The sequence below is a fragment of the Hemicordylus capensis genome, chromosome 15 (genome assembly GCF_027244095.1).
Source record: "Hemicordylus capensis ecotype Gifberg chromosome 15, rHemCap1.1.pri, whole genome shotgun sequence".
NCBI lineage: Eukaryota > Metazoa > Chordata > Lepidosauria > Squamata > Cordylidae > Hemicordylus > Hemicordylus capensis.
The window spans coordinates 417,416-439,407 of record NC_069671.1 but is presented as its reverse complement, the minus strand read 5'-3'; the positions used below and the strand labels follow the sequence as shown (position 1 = coordinate 439,407).

The 21,992-nt window shown below is 60.9% G+C and overlaps 1 protein-coding gene across 4 annotated transcripts; it reads right to left on the bottom strand.

Moving 5' to 3' along the window:
- Window positions 1–502: 502 nt before the first annotated feature.
- SLC8B1 (solute carrier family 8 member B1) lies at window positions 503–21,733 on the bottom strand. Of its 4 annotated transcripts, none has more exons than XM_053280363.1 (16): window positions 21,598–21,733; window positions 16,822–17,207; window positions 15,536–15,688; window positions 13,986–14,038; window positions 13,429–13,486; window positions 11,589–11,694; window positions 10,825–10,992; window positions 9,868–9,975; window positions 9,496–9,543; window positions 7,637–7,770; window positions 7,373–7,514; window positions 7,075–7,196; window positions 6,249–6,402; window positions 5,788–5,868; window positions 4,224–4,288; window positions 503–3,788 (listed from the first exon to the last, which is right to left on the bottom strand). In XM_053280363.1, the coding sequence occupies exons 2-16, from the start codon at window positions 16,987–16,989 to the stop codon at window positions 3,591–3,593; spliced, it is 1,758 nt and encodes a 585-aa protein (XP_053136338.1). In that variant the 5' UTR covers window positions 16,990–17,207; window positions 21,598–21,733; the 3' UTR covers window positions 503–3,590. The 4 variants fall into 4 exon arrangements, with proteins under 4 accessions (XP_053136338.1, XP_053136341.1, XP_053136339.1 ...); XM_053280366.1 differs by lacking the exon at window positions 21,598–21,733 and adding an exon at window positions 21,259–21,487; XM_053280364.1 differs by lacking the exon at window positions 21,598–21,733 and adding an exon at window positions 21,072–21,225.
- Window positions 21,734–21,992: the final 259 nt, after the last annotated feature.

Here is a 21,992-nt window from a genome sequence, read left to right as displayed (position 1 = left end):
TGCTTTTTGCATTAACTGGGGTGAAACTGACCGGCAGTGAGAAGCAGACCGTTGCCTGCGTGGGAAAGCACGGCTTTTCAAACAGGTGCTCTGGAAGCTGCAGGGCCTGCGTTTCTCGTTCTTGTCCCGCACCTAATGATTGGGGGCACTCTCTCCGCCGCCCCCCCCCCACACACACCCCCGCAGTAATGCATGCAGCAGCTGAAATATCCACTGGTCCATACCCTGTTTCCCCGAAAGTAAGACCTACCCTGAAAGTAAGACCTAGTAGTAATTTCTGATGTACCGCTAATATGCCCTTGTGCATTTTGGGGGGCTAAAATTAATATAAGACACTGTCTTATTTTCGGGGAAACACGGTAGATAATTCTGCATGCATGCCGGAAAGGGCTGAAGCAGCTCTTTTGGAAGTAGGCCCCTCTTTGGGAGGCTGCTGCCCAGAAGGCTGCTCCCTCCCTCCGCTCCCACTCAGACCCAGTGACGCTCCAGGCCAGCTCGGGCGTCGGCACGGTGCCTTTATTAGGAGGACAGACACAGTTGTGTGCTTCGAGGCCGAGAAAGGCTTTTACAGGGAAGGGGAGGCCGGCCTAGAAATGATGGCTGTAAATGCTCCACTGGCGGCAGCAGCAGTCAGTCCGAATGATGCTGTTGGAGGTTCCCTGCAGAAAACCAAGTAAACAACACCCCAAAGCCATTTCCTGAGTGACCCTTCCCAGCGCTGGGTGGGGCGGCGAAGGCAGACGCTGGGTTACAGCTCACACCAGTTCAGGGTCACAGTCCAAAGACTTCCAGCAGCCAGTAAACAGACACCCCCTTCCTCCCCCCCCCCCCCACCACACCACGTGCAAACCACCCAGCAGTAAACATTCATGGAAAGCAGTTCTGGGAGATCCCTCAAGCACAGCTTTCTAGCTGCGGGAGACCGAGAGGTTTTGGAGACCCTCTCTGGCCGTCTCCGGGACGCAGCATCGGCCATCACGGACTAACTAGCCCCGTAGCAGCACTTAACTTGAGAATGTCACCACCCTATCCCAAGAGCCCCGGGGGGGGGGCTAGCACGCCCCTTGCGTAGCCTAGTGAGGTAGATTGTGGGAGAGCAAGGACATGGGGAAGCTTCCTTACAGACACCAGAGAATGGGAAGTTGCAGGCTGGCTCTGCAGAGAGAGAGAGACACACACACATATATGTTTTAAAGGCAAGGAAGAAGAGGAGGAGGGTGCCTCTGAGCATACGCAAAGCCCAGAACTCTGTTTCGAGTGCCAGACCTGAGACAGTGGTTCTTTTGCACAAAGGCCCACTGCCGGTTGTGCCCCAAAGCGGGCTTCATTTTGGCACCTGGCTCCTTCGCAGACGCCTGAGTGTTTAGCTACCGGAACACGTCGGGGTTGGTGACCTCCTGCAGGTCACCCAGAGATCCGCCAGTCAACCCCAGTCTCCTGCCTGACTGCACCACTTGGGCTCTATTATGAGAAGAGACCAGGTAACAAGCCTGCCCCACAAGTTTCGCTGTCACTTGGCGCACCCTCCTCCCTGAAAATACGCCAACCCTTTACAACTTCTGGGTAGTCCAAACGCTTCGGAGAATGAAAAGCCCAACCAGCTGCACCACTTCTGTGGAAACCTGACACCCTGGAGAGTGGCTGCCGGTCAGGGTGGGCCATCCTGCACGCGACAGACTTTGGGCCTGACTCCGCAGCGGGCGCTTCCTATGCGACAGAATCCGGCTGTGGTGGAAGGACGTGTTTCCTCAAATGGGTTTGAATAGATCCAATCTGCATACGACTTATCCAAGAGAGGGGGTTTTTTTTTTGGAGCCCAGCACCCAGAGCTCCCTTCCCGCCATGCTTCTCCCCATCCGTGAATCCACCCGCTTGCAGCAGCTGGTCAGTGCTCTGTTGTGACAGCCGGGAGTGGCTCTTGCAGGTCACAGACTGCCGAAAGCGGAACATGCCCGGATCTGCCCCCTGCAAGCAGCACAAGGTTGCCCAACACTCTGCCAGGGCCGGTGTCGGTTTCCTCTGGAGGAACAAGGACACAGGCGGCCTGCCTTGTGGCCGGCTCATCCTGCCACACCGGCTGAAGGGTGAAGCAAGCCAGACGCCTGGAGCCTGGGACCGCTCCGAGTGTGGTCAAGGGCTGGCGGAGGAAGCAACCTGCCTTATCATCGCTCGGGCCGAGAAGCAGCCTCACAACCCACCCGCAAAAATGGGAAGCGAGAGGCCACAGAGCGCATCTCCCAAGCTGCACAAGACGCTCTCCCCCTCCAAGCCGCAGTTTCACCCTGACCCTGTTGAACAAGCAAGCAGAAGCAGCAGCATTTCCCGGCCAAGCTGTGCTGGGCTCTTTCCAGACTAGCTGCTCAGCAGCAGCAAAATGCCTCCGTTCAGGCAAGTCACATTTGGAACGTAAACAACGGGGGGAGCAGAATCTCGTGGAAACGGCGTCCTAGCTCTGTATTGCGGCGATTAAATTCGCAACAAGGCAAATTTGGAGATGTGAACGGCCCCCCTGCTGTCTGTGTAGGGGCTGCGGTGTCATGACGCAGGAGGTGTGGAGGCCACTTCCAAGAGACGTCCTGACCCCGTTGCAGGGTCTAGTCTGGAGAGTGCCCAGGTGGCAGCCAGGGAAGCAGAGGGCTACAGACCCAGTAAGCGAGTCAAGCGGGTAAAGACGCTGCATTTGAGCTTTGTAGGAACCCGGCCGGACCCCATGCTGATGCGGCTTTTCCCGGGACTTCAGACACGCCTGGCAGATGCATCCTTGCCCATGGCACATGCACTCACACATCCTTCTTTCGTCCCACTGCTGGACAAATCCATTTTCTAAGCACTACACACCACCCACAAAATCTGCGTAGCAAGGGCAATGCGTGTTTGCCTGCTGGCATCTTGAGCACATTTTAGGCAAGATGATGCGCTCTCTCTTGTCTGTATAGTTTGTTTCTTGGGGAACTGGCTTGTGACGAGCAGCACGGAAAACCCGAGTCCTCCCTCCGTCTGCCTACCTGCAGCTTCTAAAGAGGGCATCTAAAGCCCTCCCCGTAAAAATGTCCACGTGGCCCCCTAAAAATCATTTAAAAGCCAACACAAAATCACTCTTCTGAATCTAAGAAATGCCTCTCCTTCCAAGGAGTCAAGACTGACAGGGGCTGGACACCCCCCCACCCCCCACCCCGATCCTGGCACAGGCCCCCATCTGGTCTGCCCACCCCGGGGTTGCCCGCAGGCCAGAGGGTGCTGCTCAGAGGGCGGTCCCTGGGGGCCTGTGCCTGCGAGACCCGAGCTGGGCCGCCTCCCTGCAGTAGCAGCAGTCGGGTTCCGATGACGAGGGCTGTTCAGAATTCGCCAGCAGTGCTGGGCGCTCCGTTGCAAGGCAGGAGGCGGATCAAGGGGGGTGGTGGTAACATCCAGCCTGCATCAGCACCACCACAGTTCTGCGGCCACAAGACCAAGGGGGGGGGGCGGCAGCATGAGCAGGAAAGAGGGCCTGCCCCCCTCCCCTCTCGCCTGGGGGCTCCTCGGAGGCCACTCTGGGGCACAAGATGGGCCTCCTTGGGCCTGATCCAGTAGGGCTGCCCAAGAGGCCTTCGTCAGAAGGTGGAGATCCGGATGACTCTGAACTCGGTGAGCAGGGCCACCGTCAGGAAGACCAGGTAGTAGGCGATGAGGCAGCAGCCGTAGCCCCTCCCCAGCTGGAAGCGCTGGGCGGGCACCGAGAGGAAGGAGAAGACCAGGCTGAGCCCCAGTGCCCCGGCCAGGACCCACACCAGCAGGCCCGCCGGGTCCAGCTGCAGAGAGAGCGGGGAGGAAGGCCGAGTGAGTGCCTCGCCCTGCCCCGACGGTACCAGCCCTGGACGCCAAACGGCCCAGATTCCTACGGGCAGAGGGGAGGGGAGGCCGAGGCTCCAGGCCAAAGACCCCCCCCCCGAATTCTTGACCTGGGCCGCCCTGCCCCACCCCTTTTGCCCCCTTATTTCAGACTCCTTTGGGGGGCACTTCTTCCTTGCCCCCCACTTCCCACGGCAGCCAACCCAACCGGACCAGCAGCCCAACCCCAAGCCTCTCTTCGCGGGAGGAGGAGGAGGAGGAGGATCCCTGCAGCAAGCAGGAAGGCACCTGGCAGAATCCACACAGGTGCTCTCTGGATCCATCCTCCTCTCCTCCCGGGCCCCCCTCCCGAGAGGCAGGCACCAAGGGGGCGGGCGGAGCGTGGCCACCCTTACCTTCACGGCCAGCTTGCCGCTCGTCATCTGCAGCAGGCAGCCGAGACCCACGCCAACAAGCATGTCTGCAGGCCAGTTCAGGAGAGACCGTCCGTTTGGCTGGGGAGGGGGGCTGGCTGGGCCCCAAGGGCGGGGGGGGGGCTCGGCCAGGCAGGGGGCAGCCCAGCGCCCTGCAGGGGGCGCACTGGGGCAGAGGCAGCAGCTGCGTCTCCCTGCGCCAAGAATTCTCTCCTGTCTGCTGGGCTGAACTGCAGGAAAACGTTTCTGATGGGGGCGGCGGGTGTTGGGGGGGGGCAGCAGAGCGGCTCGGCCCCTCCTGCCCGTCTTTGCCACCTGCATTTTGCAGCGCTGCTCCTCTCCCCAGCCATGGACTAGTGGTGGCCGCCCATTTGACCTCCTCACAACAAATGCGGGCATTGTGCAAAGGGGACTTTGGGGAGGTGGGGGGGGGAACAGCTGCTGCCAGTGCCAGCCATGTTGTTTCTCCCCCCATTCCCCAAGGACTTACTGCCACCCCTGCTGGTGCCCTCTCGAGGACCACGGCACTGCTGGCATCAGCCCCCCCCCCTCCTCTGGGGTCAGTCCTAGGGGTGCACTTTTTAGCAGGATCTAACGCAGTCAGAAGAGGATGATTCAACCCATTGACAGAGACGGAGGAGGAGAAGGAGGAGGTCTGCGCAGAGTCTCCAGCTGAGAGAGAACAGGACTTTCTATCAGGGCTGCACAACTGTGGCACAGCAGCTGTTGGGACTACAACCCCCATCATCCCCAGCAGTCAGGAGTGATGGGAGATGTAGTCCAACACCAGCAGGAAGGCCAGAGTTGGGCAGCTCCTGCTTAAGATCCCACCCTCTGCTCAAATGACCCTCCTCGGGGCGGCTTCAACAGAGCATGGAGATGCTGGGGGGGGGGACGACAGGATGCTAGAGCCCCTCCACCGATCTCTGGTGCTGCCGCCACTATCACCCGCGCCCCCCCACCCCCCGTAGGCTTGTGGCAAGTCCAGGCACACCGAGAATGCTTCCCTGCAGCAGCACCAGATGACTGCTGTGTGCTGGGGACATAAGTGTGTGTGTGGGGGGGGGGGCTTTCCCACATGTCCTGCTTGTGGGCTCCTTGGGTCCACGGTGGACACAGCAGCAGGTCGCCTTTGGGCCTGATCCGGTTCGCCTCTTCCCAGGAGAAGCCGGGTGCGTGCAGAAGCCAAAGGGACAGGCCGAGATCTCTTGGCGCCCACCCGAGCCCCGGAGCAATAGTGGCTGGTCCTAATGGGCTGGAGGGGGGGGGGCGTTGGGGTGGCCAAAGGAGACACAGCTGCCTCTGCTTCTCAGCAGCAGCAGGAGGCGCTCCAGAGGCCCCCCCCCGCACCCTGCCCAGGCGGATGAATGGCCAGCCTGCAGGCAGGGCGCGAGCCAGAGGGAGAGAAGAGCGAACCAGGCTGCTGCCCGGAAGCAGAGGCAGCTGTGCCTCCGTCCCCGTCCCCAGCCCCTTAGGGCGAGCTGCCCCTCCCAGGAGGACCCAGCCTGCCTGCCTGCCTGCCTGCCTGCCCCCCACGCAAGGATACTGAAGATGATGCCTCCAAAGCAGGCCGAAAAGGCCATCCGGGGGTATCCCTGCCGAGCCATGGTGAGGTCCGAGAACATGTCTGCAAGGAGAGGGAGGCGGAGGGAGGGAGGGTGGAGCGTGCCGGCAGCTCCCCCTCCCCTGGTCCCGCCAGCGGCTGGGGCTGTAGAGGCAAGAGCCAGACCCAGCCCTGCCCCGTCCAGGCCTCGGTCTGCTGCTTCTAGCTGCTGGCCGGCCGGCCTCTCTGCAGGAGCTCCAGCACCAGCTGTTTGGGCAGCATTCAGACTCTGCCCGTCTTGGGACCGGCTGGGCTGCTTTACCCCCTTCTCCACTGCCCCCCCCCCCGATGCTGGTGGCTCAGCCTGCACCCGATCGCCACGTGCCACTCAAGGGACAGGGGAGCCACCAGGGAGCCACGGCAGAGCCAGCCAAGGGCCAAGCGCCTCCCTGCCCGGCACTCACCCCCAATGCTGTTGCCCCAGGCCAGCAAGGTCAGCCCCAGGACGGTGTTGCTGAGGGAGAAGACCACCCCCAGGGTCCTCAAGATATTCACCACCTCGGTGGCCGCCGCGTTGATCCACATGGCACTGACCAGGAAGCCCAAGAAGGCAAAGACCTGTGGGAGGCAGCAGGAGAGAGACGCCGACTCGACACCGACACCCGCCCGGCTCGGAGCCGTCTCGGTGCTCACACACGCCACTTCTTTTTTTAGACACACACGTGCATATATAATATATATATATACACACACACACACACACTGCAGCAATTGCTGGGGGCGGGCTGCGTGGGTCTCTTTTGTGGCCTGCAAGCCAGCCGGCTGGCCTGGCCATTCCCCGGGCGGAGGATGAACCTCTGCCTTGCATGGCCAGGAGCAACCCGCAGCCAGGATCTTCCCGGCAGGGCAACGGGGTTCCAGCCAGACTCCGCTGGGCCTCCCTTCCGGCAGGCCCATTCATCCTGCAAGGCAACCCCCCTCAGGGGGTAATAATGAGGCCGCTCTGGGAAGAGCGCCTGCACACCTGCATGCAGAAGGTTCCCACCCTGGCAGCAGCAGCATCTCCGAGAGAGAGAGAGAGAGAGAGAGAGAGAGAGAGAGAGAGAGAGAGAGAGAGACTGACTCCTGCCTGCAACCTTGGAGAAGCCACTGCCAGTCTGTGCAGACAATCCTGAGCTAGACGGACCGAGGGTCTGACTTGGGTATATGGCAGCTCCCTGTGCCGCTATCCCAGGGTTTCCCCACTGCTGCCAGAAAGCAGGACCACGGAATTGCAGCCGAGATGCTCACAAAGTGAAACCGGGGTGGCTCCTCGTTCCTCGTCATGCAGAAGACGACCAGGGCCAAGGCGGCCCCCCCCAGGACCACCAGACCCCAGACCGGGAAGGCCCCTTGGATCTTGTAGAAGCCGTCTGGAAGAGAGCGGGAGGAAGAGAGAGACTGAGCCCGCTGGCCAAAGGACCGGGCGGGGGTGTGTGTAGGCAATGGGCAGGGGGCCCAGGAAGGAAGGGAAGGGCCCAGGCCCACGAGGCCCCCCACTGGGCCGGAGCAGCAGCTGTGCCTGGGGGGCAGGGGACCCCCGACTCACAGGAGCCAGACTTGAGGGCCAGCACGCAGACCAGGGGCCCGGTGGCCAGGTGCAGGCAGTTGAGGGGCCGCTTCCAGTTGCGGTCCTCCCGGTCTGGGTCCACCACCGGCACCGTCAGCAGCAGCACCAACTCCACCGGCAGCTGCAGAGACGAGAGACAAGAAGCGGGAAGCGGCCGCCACATCACTGCTGGCGGCTCTGAGCACCCCCAAGCCAGAGGGAACCTCTCCAGCCCCCCCGAGGGCTTGCGCCACCCGCCCCTACCTGGGTGGCTTTGAGGAGCCGCCAGCAGCAGGGCTTCCTCCTCCACTTCCGGTGGTCCAGGGGGTTCAGGGCGCTGGCCAGGAGCTGCCGGGTGCTCTCCTCCTGCGAGGGCAGCAGCGGGCGGTATTCTTCCCCTGGGCGGGGCGGGAGGGGGGCGCGTCAGGCAAGGAGCCTCCCAGGCACCCGGGACAGCCAGGCCGGGGCCACCAGGCGCCTCTCGCCTCACGGGGCCCGCAGAGGGCAGCCCGGCCAGCCCACTGCAAAGGGCCTCCTGGCTATCTGCACCTTTCCCAGCCCAGCCGTCTGAACCGAGTCTGAACCGCCAAGTTCTTGCATAACAACAACAACAAATATTTATAGACCACTTTTCAACACAAGTTTCCAAAGCAGTTTGCACAGAGAAATAACAAACAAATGAGATGGCTCCCTGTGCCCAAAGGGCTCACAACCCAAGAAGGAACATAAGGCAGATGCCGGCCACAGCCACTGGAGGGATGCTGTGCTGGGGACGGAGAAGGCCAGTTGCTCTCCCCATGCTCAGTAAAGAGAATCACCACGTTCAAAAGGTGCCCCTTGGCCCAGGGAGCAGGGGTCTTGGATGAGAACTTCCGGCTTGCAAGGTGGGGGTGGGTGGGTCGGTCTCAAATCCCTCCCACCCCCGGCCTAGCTCAATTTTTGTCACCCCCACTAGACTGATCGTGGCAGTAATCCTCTGGGCCGCCAGCAGCAGAAGTTCATGGCATTTACTAGGCGTCCCTTGGGAATGGCACCACATGATGATGCCGTGGACCTCCCAGAGGACTGGTGGGGAACTCAAACGGCAGACTCCGGCCGTCCAGGCAAGTGCTACAGCCACCAGGATGGCCCCCCATTTCAGCCCCCCCCCTCCGGTTGCCAGAACGGAGCCCTACCTGAGAACGGGCTGGTGAAACCAAGGGAGGGCATTCATCTGTGTTTATATTTACATGCTTATATAAAACAGACCGATACATTTAAGTAGAACTAAATGTGGAGATGACTTTCTGTTCACTGTAGGTGCAAAGAAATGCAAGAGAGCGTGCTCATTCAGATATGCCTATCCTGACTTTTCCACAACACGGGCCCTCGTCCCAGGCAGACAAACCGAATTCAACACACACACACACCCCCGATACAATATCAGTACATTTGAGACAAAGAACCAGCAGCAGAAACCAAGCAATCCCACCACGAGAGCCACCAAGAGGGAAGGGGGGAGGGTCCCATCCTGCTCTGGGCCAAGAGGGAGATCTGGACGGCAGCTGAAGGCCAGCGGGGGGGCGCCCAGCACCCCGTCTCCAGGCGGGCATCACTGCCGAGAGGCCCCTGCGCTGCACACCCAGCCGGTTTCCGGGGGCGGTGGGACCCAGAGCAGAGCAGTCCCCAAAGGAGCAGAGTGGGCCGGATGCCAGGGGAGGAGGCCGAGGCCCTCTTGGGGCAAGAGGGGCATCCCGGGCTCCGCGTGCTGCACGGAGCGGCCTCCTCCCAAGCCAGACCCTCGCTCCAGTGAGCTCCGGACTGGCCACGACTGTTCTCGTGGCCTTATGCTCAGTTTGCTAAGGAAGGGGGCCTCCAAAGGCCTTTAGGTCCAGGCTCCAAAATGACCTAGGTGCCCCTCTGATGGGAGAGTCCCCACTGGACCCTGGACACAGTGACCAGGACAAAGAAAGAGTGGGGCCACCCCAGAAAAAGCCCTGCTCCGGGTGAGGCCGTGCTTCAAGCAGAGAGACACACACCCCTCCAAAAAACCAACAAACAAAAGGTCTCCAAGAAGGAGGACCCCTCCCTCCCTGCAGGGTTTTAGAAGCCACCCACCAGCACTGTCTGGGGGCTTGACTTACTGTAGTCCACGCTGGAGGAATCTCCGTCTTCAGAATCTGTTCCAAGGTCTAGAGGGAGGTGGAGAGGCCGGCCACAAAAGAAGGCGGCCAGGAGCCCAAGTCAGTGGGGAGCCAGTCAGGGGCTGGTCCCATCCCGCCAGGGGGTGCCCAAGCACACCACCCCCTTCCTGGCCTGCAGACTGGCCATCCGTCAGGTAGAGCTGGGCAGCAAGTGTGCAGCTCTACCTGACGAATGGCCCGCCTGTAGGCAGCCCAGGAGGAGAGAGAGGGGCAAGCACCCCAAGCTCCTGCCAGGACGCAGGGGCCGCTGTGCCTACTTGGGTGCCCTCTGACTGAGGGGGAGGACCAGACGCCTGGCCAAGGGCCCCTTACCTGGCTCTGCCGGGCTGGGGGGCGCCAGCCTCTCTCTCCGCTGCCTCTTGTGCAGCCAGGTGGAGACCACGACTGTCGCCACGTAGAAGATGTACAGGCAGAGGTAACCTGGGGAGGGAGAGACGGGGCTTCACTCCCACTCGGGCCCAGGCCCCGCTCCCCTGCCCACCCCGGCCCCTGCCTGGTCATTCACGCACCCCCCCTCCAGGACGCTCAGTCCAGATGGTTCCTCCTGCGGACAGAATTCCCCCCTTTTTTTAATTTTAAAGAAAACAAGTAAATTGCGTGGGAGATGCATCCACACAGCTTTCGTCAGGGGGAGGCTGTAAAGAGCATCCGTCTCCTTTGAAGACCCCACCCGCCCACTAAAGAGGGCCAGGGCAGCGGGGTAGGATGGGCAACATCCCTCCGCCCGTCTGACACCACGGACTGAAAGGGGAGAGAAAGCGGACGGGACCAAAGGCTTTCTCTTAGTTGGGCCACCTCTTCAAATCCCTGCAGTGCCTGGATGGGGAAGTGAAGCTGCCCCCTGACCCCTTTCCTTTCTACATGTGGGGTCGCTGGGGTGGGGGGTTATTCTGGGGTTGGAGGAAGAAAAGCATTTGAACATGCGATTCTCCCCTCCGTGGCCCAACGAGACACAGTCCAGGAAGAGCTTTGCCATTCAAATCTGTTTGCTTATTTCAAACCTTTCATTAAAAATGACGTTTGCAGCACAATCGCTATGCTCCTCTGTGGGTGAGAGGTCCCTTCAGAAAGCACTGCACCCACTTCTGGGAGGAGGGCAGGTCTATCACCAGCTCGGCAGAACCTCCATGTGCAGAGGCAGTATACCCCGGGACACCAGATGCCACAGGAGAAGACCATTGCCCTGGTTCCCTGGAGATAACTGGCTGGCCATTACTGGATAGGGGGCAGCGGATTAGTCAGGCCACCCCTTGGCCCTCCGCTACTTACTCAGGGCTTCCGCCAAAGAGACCTTCTCAAAATAGAGCGCCACGAAGGTCAAGAACACAGACACCATGTAGAAGACGGCGTCCCGGAGGAAGGGCCTGGAGGCAGCCGTGAAAGGCCTCACCAGGGCTATACCGCCAGCCACAATGGTCGTGACGAAGATCCCGGCACCTGGGAGGAACACACAGACCGCACCCCACCAGGTTAAGCTCAGGAAGCAGCCGTCTCCCCCCTGCCCCCACCCCAGACACACTTTCTGGCAGGAAGGCTTCGACAAGGAGGGCAGCCTGGTCCCAGCCCTAGCACAGAGGAGGAGCCGTCTGCCTCCTCCAAGTACACGCTCAGAAAACCCCAGCCAAGCCAGCTCCCCGACACACACACACACCCTTTGGTAACACCTGCAAGTGGGAAGCCCCAGCTCAGAAGAGGCATGCCTATGGTCCCCCACATAAGAGGGAATGCCTCTTCCGAGGGGATGACACAGGCTTTATCTGCAGACAGAGGAAAGCCATGCCTCTGAACTCTTGTTTCATGCAGGTCTGATCCCTGAACTAAAACGCTCCAAGATTCCCTTAGCTGAATGGCAGGCCAGTTGTAGACGGAGCAAGCAAGCATGGACGTTCCCCGGGGAGGCAGACAAAAGTACACACACACACACACACACACACACACACACACCAGCAAACAGGAGGGAAAGGCAGGAAGCAGAGAGCAAGTGGCAGCACCATCTCTGGGGCGGGGGGCGGGGGAGAGGGGGCTGCACATACCAAAGAGGGCTCCGATGGCCAGGCCAGCAGTCCGTGGGTCGGAGAAGGCCACCACGGCACTGAAGACGTCCGGCGCGCCGTTCCCAAAGGCCAGGAAGGTGACACCATGGAGGAAAAGGCTCAGGAAGCAAGAGTAGCGCTTGCCCCCTTGGGGAGCGGGCCTGATCCTGCTGCTCTGAGTGCCTCTCAGGAGGTCCACGCCATGAGCTCCCTCCCTCCGGCCAGGCCTCTCTGCACCTTCAGACTAGGAAAGGGGTGCCGGGCAGCAGCCACTAGAGGCCGGGACTAGGACCAGGGAGGCCTGGATTCCAAGTCAGCCACAACGCTCACAGGGCCAGTCACTTTCTCTCTCTCTCTCTCTCTCTCAGCCTAGCCTACCTCACAGGGTTGTTGTGAGGATGTCCTGTGGATGCTGCCCTAAGTTCCTTGAAGGAAGGGCAGGGTTCCACTGTGGGTCAGTGGGGGCTGCCGCAAATGTTATGGTGCACGAGGAGAAGAGATCTTTGGGAGGTGCTCATGAAACCCCTGCTGGGGTGAGGCACGGCCCCATGCCTGACTGTGCCTCAGTTTCTCTTCTGTCCCACTTCCACACCTTCAGGTGCTGCTACAACAGAGCCCTCCACGTTGCACCCACCATCACACCCCACGAGCCCAGAGGCCGGCACTGGGGCAGAATTCAGCCTCTCATGAATTGCATCTAACATTTGGGGGGGGGAGGGACTCCACCCCCCTGCCCCAGAGGGTGTGGTGGGTGCAAGAGACTGCCCACTGGGGCCTCTGTGCTCTGCACTGCCCACCCCCCACAACTTACAGGAGGAGAATAAATTATGCCAGCCACAAAACCAAACGATCTATTTAGGCTGCAGCGGCCAATTTCCCTTGGCAGGGAATGCCCCATTTATTATTTTGGAGGGCAGAGGCAAAGGTTCATCTCGGGCAAGGCTCAGCCTCAGAAGAGTCCCCCAGCCTCACCTCAAACCCACACAGAGAGAAATTCTTCTCCTTCTCGCATCACACTAGACTTAGGGGGGTCATCCCATGAAATTGATTGCTGGGAAATCTAGGACCAGCAAACGGAGGTGCTTGTTCACACAACGCATAATTGACTTGTGGAATTCTCTGCCACAAGGTGTGGTGACAGCCAACAACCTGGATAGCTTGAAGAGGGGTTTGGAGAACTTCATGGAGGAGAGGTCTATCAACGGCTACTAGTCGGAGGGCTATAGGCCACCTCCAGCCTCCAAGGCAGGATGCCTCTGAGTACCAGTTGTGGGGGAGTCACAGCAGGAGGGAGGGCCGGCCCCTTTCAACTCCTGCCTGTTGGCTTCCAGCGCCATCTGGTGGGCCACTGTGTGAAACAGGATGCTGGACTAGACAGGCCTCCTTGGGCCTGATCCAGCAGAGCTGTTCTTATGGAGTTGTCTTCATGCAAGAGTGCTTCTGAGAATATCAAGAGTGTGCTTCCCCTCCCTCGGCTCTTGCCCCACCCTGAAGACTTCCTGCCAGCCAGACTTGACACGGCAAGCCTGCCAAAGGGGCTCGGCGTGTTTCTAGCTTGTGTCCCGCTGAGCCCCAATTCTCAGCGCCTGGGGAGAGTCTGGAGGCTCAAGTTGGAGCTCAGTGGCAGAGCCTCTGCAGGTTCCATCCCGGGCGGCAGCATCTCCAGGGAGGGCCGGGAAAGACTCCGGGGAGAGCTGCTGCCGGTCAGTGGGCAGCCTGGCGACCCTGGGCCTGAGACTCGGCAGAGGCCCGAGCCCTAGCTGCCCGCTCCCGCCCCTCCACCGCCCCCCAGAGTCCAGACGGGCTGGTGGAGCGCCTGGCCCCGGCTGAGCAAGGATACTGCGACGTTGTGGGCCAGCTTCAGCGTGGTGGAGATGGCGGATAAGTTGGGGCAGAAGCTGGAAGCGGAAGCGAGAGAGTCAGAGCTGGTGCTGCCCGCCTGGGCTTCAGTTTCTGGAGGAGGCTGAGGCTGCTGCTGAGCTCTGCAGGACCTCCTTGCAGGGCAGGATTTCTCTGCAGGGGCACCGAGGCTGGCCGGGGCCATGCAGTGGTGGCTTTTTGTGCCTCCCGTGTAAAAACACAAACTCCCCGCAAGGGGGAAGAAGCTAGCCCGTCAGATTGGGGCGGAGAGCTGGCCCGGTGGGAGCAAGCAGGACTGGTCGCCTTTGCTGAGCAGGGCCCACCCTAGACTCAATATGTGAGCCCTGGAAGAGATTCCCCGGGGCGGGGGGGGGGATGGAGCCGCTGCTCTGGGAAGGGCAGAAGGTTCCCAGTCCCCTCCCTGTCCCCCCCCCGACGGGCTCATTCATTGCTCCCCATGTCCGAAAAGCGAGGGGAGCCCCCTTTCCCTCCTTGGGGCCAGAAGCAGAATTGAGACCCCTCTGGACTTCTGCTTACAATTTCTCCGCCGTGACGCCCAGAATGACAAACAGGTAGAGCAGCCACAGCGCCTGCAAACAGAGCAGAGACAAGCCCGAGTGACGAGGGGGAGGGAAGGCCCCCCCTCCGGCCCCATCAAACCCTCCAACGGAATAGCACATGTCCAGGGGAAACCTCCAAATCAGTAGAAGTGGGGGGGGGAGGGCTGCAATCTGGGACCCAGAGGCCGGCCGGACAGGGACCTCTGGTCCGGGAGACTGTGGGTGAAGTCCAATCGCCAATCGGCTCCGGGACGGATCCTGCCTTGTGCTGCACGTGCAGTGAGCGCGTCAGTCTGGGTCGGAGCCACGAAGTGGGACTGCTTCAGAGCTCAATGCCCAGGGTCGAGGGTTGCATCCCGGCTCGCCTTCTGGTGCAGCCGCCCCGCCCACCCGAGACGTAGAGGGCCCTTCTCCCACGAGAGACTCCTTCCCCCCCAGCCAGCAGTTCCCTCTTAGTGGCTTTTCAAAGGAGCACATCTGGACGGGGTTGATCCCCCGCCTTCTAACCGGCTCCCCTGGCTTAGAGGCCACATGCATTCCAAGGCCCCATCAAGCCCCGTCTAGCAGGCCTAAAAGGTAGCCGGGCAGACGAGCTTAGGGAGCAAGTGCCGGGACTTGGGTGCCACCACAGAAAAGGCCCCCTCTCCAGGAGCACCCCACCCCACCCCCAAGATCCCACCCCACCTGGAGCAGGGCTTCTGACGGGCAGGTTCACATGGGGGGGGCAGCAATGGGATTTCTGCTCACTGGCTCTCTGGTTGGGTGCGAACTGCGAAGGCCAGCAGCAGCAGCAGCAGCAGCACAGGTGAGACCTAGCGGAGCAGGGAGGAGGAGACTCGATCCTTTTGCCTAAGAGATCTCCAAAGTCTGGAGCTGGATGGGGGCTGTTTGGATGCAGGGAATCCTGGCCTTGTGGGGGTCAGGGAGGGAGGGGACAGCAGCCACCTCCTGAGTGTCCGCTGGAAGTGAGCACGTGAACATTTAAAAAAAAAAAAAAAGAGTGTCCAGGAAGCAGTGGGCATTTCTGCTCGGGAAAAGCAGGGCTACCCTCTTCACGCTGCCATGCGCTACAGGAGCAGACTGCGCATGGAGGCGACAACCCAAGAGGCCCCCCGCTGTGCAGAAACGAAGGGCCAATCCATCCAGTGCCATCACTAGCACCATGAATCCCCCCCCATGGACTGGAAAAGCAGGGGGCAGGAGAAGTCTACCCGGAGCCCCTGCCACGGTGCGAGGGGCCAATCTGGCTAGCCTTTAAAGGAAAGGTCAAGGCCATCAGCATTACGTGTTGGGACTGAGCCCCACCCGTAGCCTGGCTCTTGGCACCTTAAGTCGCGAGGCAGGGGCTCAGAGGTCCTCCCCACGACCCCTTCGCGCAACCTGGTGCTGAGAGGCCTTCAAAGGAAAGCAGAATCCGGGCCGCCCATCAGAGTCCTGGCTTCAGCTCAGCCACGCCAGCCCCCCAACGGAGACCACCTGCAAGGAACCCGCAGGGCGCCCCCCCCGCCCCGCCCTCTTGGCCCTTACATAGAGCGTCACCACCAGGGGCTGCAGAGCTGCTGGGAAGACGCAGAAGACCCCGTTGAGGTAGTTGAGGAAGCCGCCGTCCATCCGGCAGTCGGGGTTGTTCTGGATGAAGGAGCAGCGCTGGGTGCTGTTCTGCTTCCCCACCTCCTTGCACTGGGGGGGGGAAAGAGCCAAGCCAGTGAGCGGGGGGGGGACGGGGGCCCCAGCAGCCAGCCTGTGGCCACGCAACGCCATCTGGACCCGCTGCCAGCAGAACGGCCCCAAGGCAGCCAGCTACAGAAACCGACACCCTCCATTTGGAAGACAGCGGTACAAGCCCCGAGTGCGAGAGGCGGCCAGCAACATAACGGCCTGCAAGAGCAGCAAGACTGCCACTGACTGAACGGTCTGCAGCCTGGAGCCATTAAAAAAGCTAAGAGCAGAAAAGGGGGTCCGAGAAAGACGGAACCAGGACCTGAAATCATTCCCCCGGATGTTCTGCGGACGAGCAGGCAAGGGCCTCCCCGGCTGGAAGGAGACCAGGCAGAGGCCAGGAGGGTGTCTCTGGGGAGGGAGGAGCAGGGTCCCCTCCCCTCGGTGCCAGGCAGCTCTGGAGAGGGGAGGCCCTTCCAGCCCACCTCCCTGCTCCTGCAGACGGCAAGGCAGCCTTTCCCTCCCAAAGGCCGCCCTCGGCCCGGCCCGGGATGCTGCTTGGCCCCCGCCTCGCTTCTCCGGCCGGCTGAAGGTGGTGCCACTCAGCAGGGCGAAGGCCTCTTCCCCATGCCCTCCAGGCCCAAGCCTGGGCTCCTCCCCAGCTGCTTTCCTCTCCTCGGGGTCACCCCAGACCGGCACAGAGAGGAGCACGTGAGTCATGTGACCTGGCCCGTTTCCGGGGGGGGGAGTGGGGGGGGCGTCATGCAAGCAGCCACTTGGGCCTGGTCCCAGCCAGCTCTGGGGAGCTCCCGGCTGGCTCCTCCACAATGGCCGGCAGCTGGGCGCACCCTCCGCGATCCGGACCATCAGCCGACAGAGGCTGCAGGCAGCACAGGCCAGCCAGCGACAAGCCCGCCAAGCCAGTCGGGTCGAGGCCACACCGCAGCAGCAGCAGCAGCGCAGGGAGCCGCTTGGTCTGAGACTGCGAGCCCCCTGGGGCAGAGACCTGCCATGGCTACCGGATGACTGTTTCCTGGGAAGGGGCTCCGTCGTGTGAACAGGGAGAGGGTCATCAGTCCAGGGCAAGCAGGGAGGACCCCGGAGCCCTAACCCACTCCCAGGAAGCCGCGGCTGCTGACTCCCTTCCGACTCACATCCACGTCTGGGCCCGAGGCCTGGACCCTGCTGCCGGAGGGCTCCACGTGCAGGGCGGATCCAGGGGTGTCGGCGGCGTCCCACGCTCCCAGCAGGGAGCCTCCCGCGCTGGCCTGCCCGGCTGCCACCCAGGCCAGGCTGAAGAGCCACAGGGTCGCCGACGCCATCACGCCTGGCCAGAGAGCGCCCGCATCACCTGCCGGGGAGCCAGGAAGTGGGGGGAGCCGAGAGCAAGCGAGGCGCTCCCGTCCGGCTCCAGCAGCCAGCAGGAAATTTCGCAAACTCCTGCCGTTGGCCCAGAGAGGGAGAAGTCGCCTCCGTCGTTGTCGTTCAGCAGAGAAGGGGGGCACTCTTCGCGACGGCTGCCACTGCGGGCGGCTGCGACCTGCAGAGGAGCAAGAAGAAGGCGGCCAGTGAACTAACTCTCCAAGGCTTTCCTCCGAAGGGCTGGGTCGGCACAAGGGCCTGGGAGCAGCAGCCCGCTTTCATCAGCAGGGCCAAGCCTCTTCTCCGGTTCCAGCCAAAAGCGGCCAGGCAGAAGCTGAGCTCCGGCATTAGCACCAAGAGCTCTTTTCCCGGGTGGCACACACAGCGCATGCGCAGTCTCTCGGCACCACACTGCCGCTCTATAGCCGCAGCTGGTCATGCCCGGGGACCAGTGTGCCCCTGGCAGCACCTGAGCCACACTCTCCTCTTGCAGGGAGGCGTTTAGAAGCCTTCACAGCTCCCGGCGCTTGCGCAACACATGCATGCGCATCTGGACTCCTGTGCAATAAACAGAGTGTCCACAGCCCTCTGTTGGGCTAAGAGAACAGCAGCTAAATAGACAAAGCTCTGAAGTCGTAAATGCCAGGCAAGAAGAGCTGAAAGGGTTCAACCTGAGCCTCTCCATGGCAGGAAACGGGCAGCCATCGAACAGGCTTGCCACAGCCGCCACCACGCACAAAGGATCGGTTTAAGGGGACGCCCATCAGAAGAAGGTTCCTGCCACTCTAGATACACAGGAAGCGGCCATATACGGAGTCAGGCCATCGGTCCATCTAGCTCAACATCATCTACTCTGACTGGCAGCAGCTTCTCCAAGGTTGCAGGCTGGAGTCTCTCTCAGCCCTATCTGGAGATGCTGCCAGGTTGGGTCCCTGGAAGCCGCCTTCATGCAAAGGAGGGGCTCTGCCCCTCAGCTCTGGCCCCATCTCCATCAACAGCTCTATTCACACGATCTGCTCAATGCATATGCACAGACAGTCCAATGCAGGCACAGACAGATCTGCACACAGAAACCGTGACTCGAACATGGATGTCCAAGGCACGTCCAGCAATCCCTTTCATCTCTGTGCCCTGAACTTCAAGGGGCCTGCACCCAGGTTCACTTTTAAAACAAACATGCGTACAGTCATTCACACAAACACATGCACGTGTGCACAGACACCTGTGTGCATGTACAAAGCAATGTCTGAATAGGGCCAAAGTGAGCAGCATGGAGAGGACAGGTCCCTGCCCCTAAGGGCTTGAATCCAGGAAACTCAAGAAGGGAAGCAACAGAGAAAGGGGAGGAAAAACGAGGGAGCCAGAGGGGCATCTGATGGCAGTTTCAGCTGCGCTAAATCAGCCTGGCCTCTGCCAGGATCTGGCCTCAGGCAAGCTAGATGCCCTCACAGCCTCCCCTTCCCCATCACCCAGAGAGAGAGAGAACCACGGCCCTCCACTTACAGGGTGGCTGCTGGAAGGAGGATTGCCACAAGATGAGACACGCCAAATGCTCTGAATATTCAAGAGCGCGCTACAGATGCCAAAGAGCATTGCTCCTGTATGAGCAGGTATTTGGATTCCAGTCCTTCCTCCCTTTCCCGGGAAAGCTTTGGGTCCATCCTCAGGTAGTCCCTGGCTACCTGCTAGCAGACATCAGCAAGCTTCAAGGTCAGCCTCTCGCTTCCTCATCTTCCGAGGAAGCGCCAAGATCTGCTGCGGGTGGGGGACGAACCACAACTCCCCCCAACTGACACCGGCCACAAACCGGAGTTTATGCACAAGGGAGAGGAAATTCAAGAGCCCCCCCCTCCTCCCCCTCCTCGCATGAGTCATGCGGGTGCTAAGCTCACTTCTGGTGGATCCCACACTGGGGCAGCTCGTGCAAGGGGGGCAGGAACACTTTGGGCACCTTAACAAGTAGCCAGTTCATCGAAGCAGAAAGCTTTGCAGTTTATCCAACAGAAGTTTTTTGAGAAAGGCAACCATGCAGATTAATTGCTGGCTAATGATATAGCTAAAGAATTTAAGAAGAAATGAATTCCACCAGTTAAGTCAATGGAAATGGGGACATTGACAAGCTGGAATAAAGAGGCAGCCCAAGAATCTGAGATATTTCTCAAAAGATTCTTATTCCCCCAGAGAAGAGAATTTCTCCAACAATTACAACTCCCCCAAATCTCAGGGGAACAAGAAGGCTTTCCAAATAGCCAGCTGAATAGATCACCAGGCCCTGAGGGTCCTCCTTCAGAATTCTCTCTTCACTTCAAGGCAGAACTACTGCATCCTTTCCTTTAATTAAAACTATTTAACCAAGGTATGAGTAACAGGCGCATTCCAGACTCATGGAATCAATCAATCCATGAGGATAGTCCTGATTTCAAAACCTGATAAAGATCAGTAAGTGCCTACAGACCAATTTCTCTGCTTAATGTTGGTCATAAGAAGTTTGCCTCAATTCCGGCACAAAGGCTGCATGTGGTACTTTCAGCTCATCGGATTCTCCACAAAATCCATTCTTGCATTTACTCCCCACTGAGATTTGCAGTCATCACAAAGGGTTTTCCAGGCAACCATAAATAAATATCTTAAGTAAATACATAAGAGGTTGAAGAAATAAACCAGAGGCCACCAGTATAAAGACAAACAGATCAAACCAGTCCACAAACTCGCTTCAGCAGCACACATCAAACCCGTTAAACGCGGAGAGAGAAAGCAGCGTGTGTTTGTTGCCTGGACTGCCTCCAGGGGCCACAAGCAGCAAGGCCCTGCCTGCCACCAACCTCGCGCAGAAAAAGGGGGGCACCCTACAGAGGGATCTCAGGAGCTGGGCAGGTTCAAACACAGACCCCGTGACTCTCCTGGGCGCTTGGCGGGTTGCTACTGTAGGCAGGCCGGCTCACAACAGCTCACAACGCACCCGATCCCAGCCCCAGCTTGTCATCGTCTGGCAGAAGCTCTCAGCCTTTTTGCACCTGCAGACCCCCCAGATCCTCAAGCGTCACTGATGGGTTATAATTTTCTAGTTCAAATTCAAGGAGAAAAGGCCCCATCATATTTGATTATAAGGGCCTACCAGTGGGGGTGGGGAGGGCACTGCAGCAGCCCCCACAGCTCTTACACCTCTGGGATTCTGGCTTCCAGGAAAAGGAGGCGTAACACCTCCTGTGTGCAGCTGTGGCTGTGTGCATGGCGCATGCAGGGGTCTCTCCACCAGGCCACCTTTCAGAAATGAAAGGCTGCAGGTATCCGGCTGCTTTCTACAGCACCTGGCTCAGGTATTGCAGGGACAAGAGAAAGAAGCCAAGGAGAGTGCTTTGGGGGCACTTTGGGGGATGCCCTTTTTCAAGTTAGACAGAGCACTTCAAGAACAGAAAGCAAGGAGGACTTCTGTGCAACTTGAAAGCTTGCATCACCTTAACCAAGCCAACAATGCAAGGCGGGCCAGATTCTTCAGCAGGGCGGTTCGGGACAAGGAGGAAGGAAGGAAGGAAGGGAGCTTTCTCCCGTGCAATTGATTTATGGAACCGCCAGCCAGGAGCTTAAACGGCTTTCCCCAAAAGGAAGAGACCAGCTCCTGCGGGGTTCTGACAACCGGGCCTGCTGCCGCCTTGAAGGCGCGCGAGGATGGAGCGCTAAGAAGCGAAGCCGGCCCGGGTCTGTCTGTGCAGAGCCGGGACTCCCCGCAGCCTGCTTGGGACACCCGCGAACAGGGACTGGGGACAGGCCCGAAGAAGTCAGGAGCGCCGCAGCGGCAGAGAGTGGCGGGCTGTGGGTTGGGGAGTCCGGGGGGGGGGGGATTCTCTCGCCCGGCAGTGAAGCAGCCTTAGGCAAGCGCGGCAACAGACTCCCTCCTATCATCTCCAACCGGCGATACGGGAGGATAAGCCAGTGCCAGCAGCCGCCCCGCTTTAGGGAACCTTCAGGCGCTCTGCAACCACGGCGAGCATGAGACATAAAGAGAGCCTCCACGGAAGGAGCAGTCTATCTCAGGAGGACACACCCGGTCTTGGGGACGGATGCCTCTGGGGCCTTGAGAGAGGAGAGGCGGCCAGCCTCCGGGGCACCTGTGCCGGAAACAAGCCTAGCCGGAGAGCCGGGGGCGGGGCGGAGGGTGGCGGTCCAGCCAAGCGACCCCGGAGGCCACAGGCGGCCACCAAGGGGCGAGCGGGACCAAGTGGCAGCCTCACTTCGCTGCTGCTGCGGGGAGGAGCGGCGTCGCTCTCGGGGCCCTCCGCGGCGGCCAGGCGCGGCTCTCCCGGCCTCCTCCACTTCCCGGCAGGCAGCAGCAGCAGCTCGCGGCGGGGCTGGCTCGCTCCTCCCTCTCCCGAGAGCCGCCGCCGCCGCCGCCTGCAGGATGGCCAGTCCAGCCGTCAGCAGCAGGCCGAGCTCCCCGGACGAATGGGCAGCCTGCGGGCAGGCGCGGAGTCCCCCGCGCGCCGGAAGCAGAGCCGCGCGCCCACCTGCCGGGCTCGGAGAGCCGACCGGGACCGGGACCGGGACCGCGCCCCTCCTGCCCCGCTACTCACCGGCGGGCGGCGCTGGCAGCAAGGTCCGCAGAGTCGGAGCCCCCCGCGGCAGGCTGGCCGGGCTGCAACATCCCCCCGCGCCAGCCGCTGCTGCCTAGAGCCAGCCCAGCCGGCCGCAGCTCCGCCCCCCCGCGGGCTGGCTCGGCCCCTTCTCCTGCCCTCGCGGCGGCGGCGGCGGCTTAAAGGGGAGGGCCTCCCCCTCCCCCTCCCCCCCCACGCTTGCCGGTCCGCGCCCGGCGCCCGCTTCCCTCGTATGCCTGGCCTGGCAGCATCCTTGGAGCAACCCCAGCAGCAGCTCAGGCGCCCTCGGAAGGCACCCAGCCACCTTCCAGGAAACGCGCGTGCGTGCCGCGACTGCGGCCAGACCCTTCCCCTGCCTCCGGACCCCCAAGCAG

Coding starts and splice junctions, on each gene's coding strand:
- SLC8B1 (XM_053280363.1), bottom strand. CDS start 16,989: ATGGCGTCGGCGACCCTGTGGCTCTTCAGCCTGGCCTGGGTGGCAGCC. Junction 15,689..16,821: donor CCTCGGGCCCAGACGTGGAT/GTGAGTCGGAAG, acceptor TCCCCCCCCCAG/TGCAAGGAGGTGGGGAAGCA. Junction 9,544..9,867: donor CCCCAGCCCGGCAGAGCCAG/GTAAGGGGCCCT, acceptor ACCTCCCTCTAG/ACCTTGGAACAGATTCTGAA.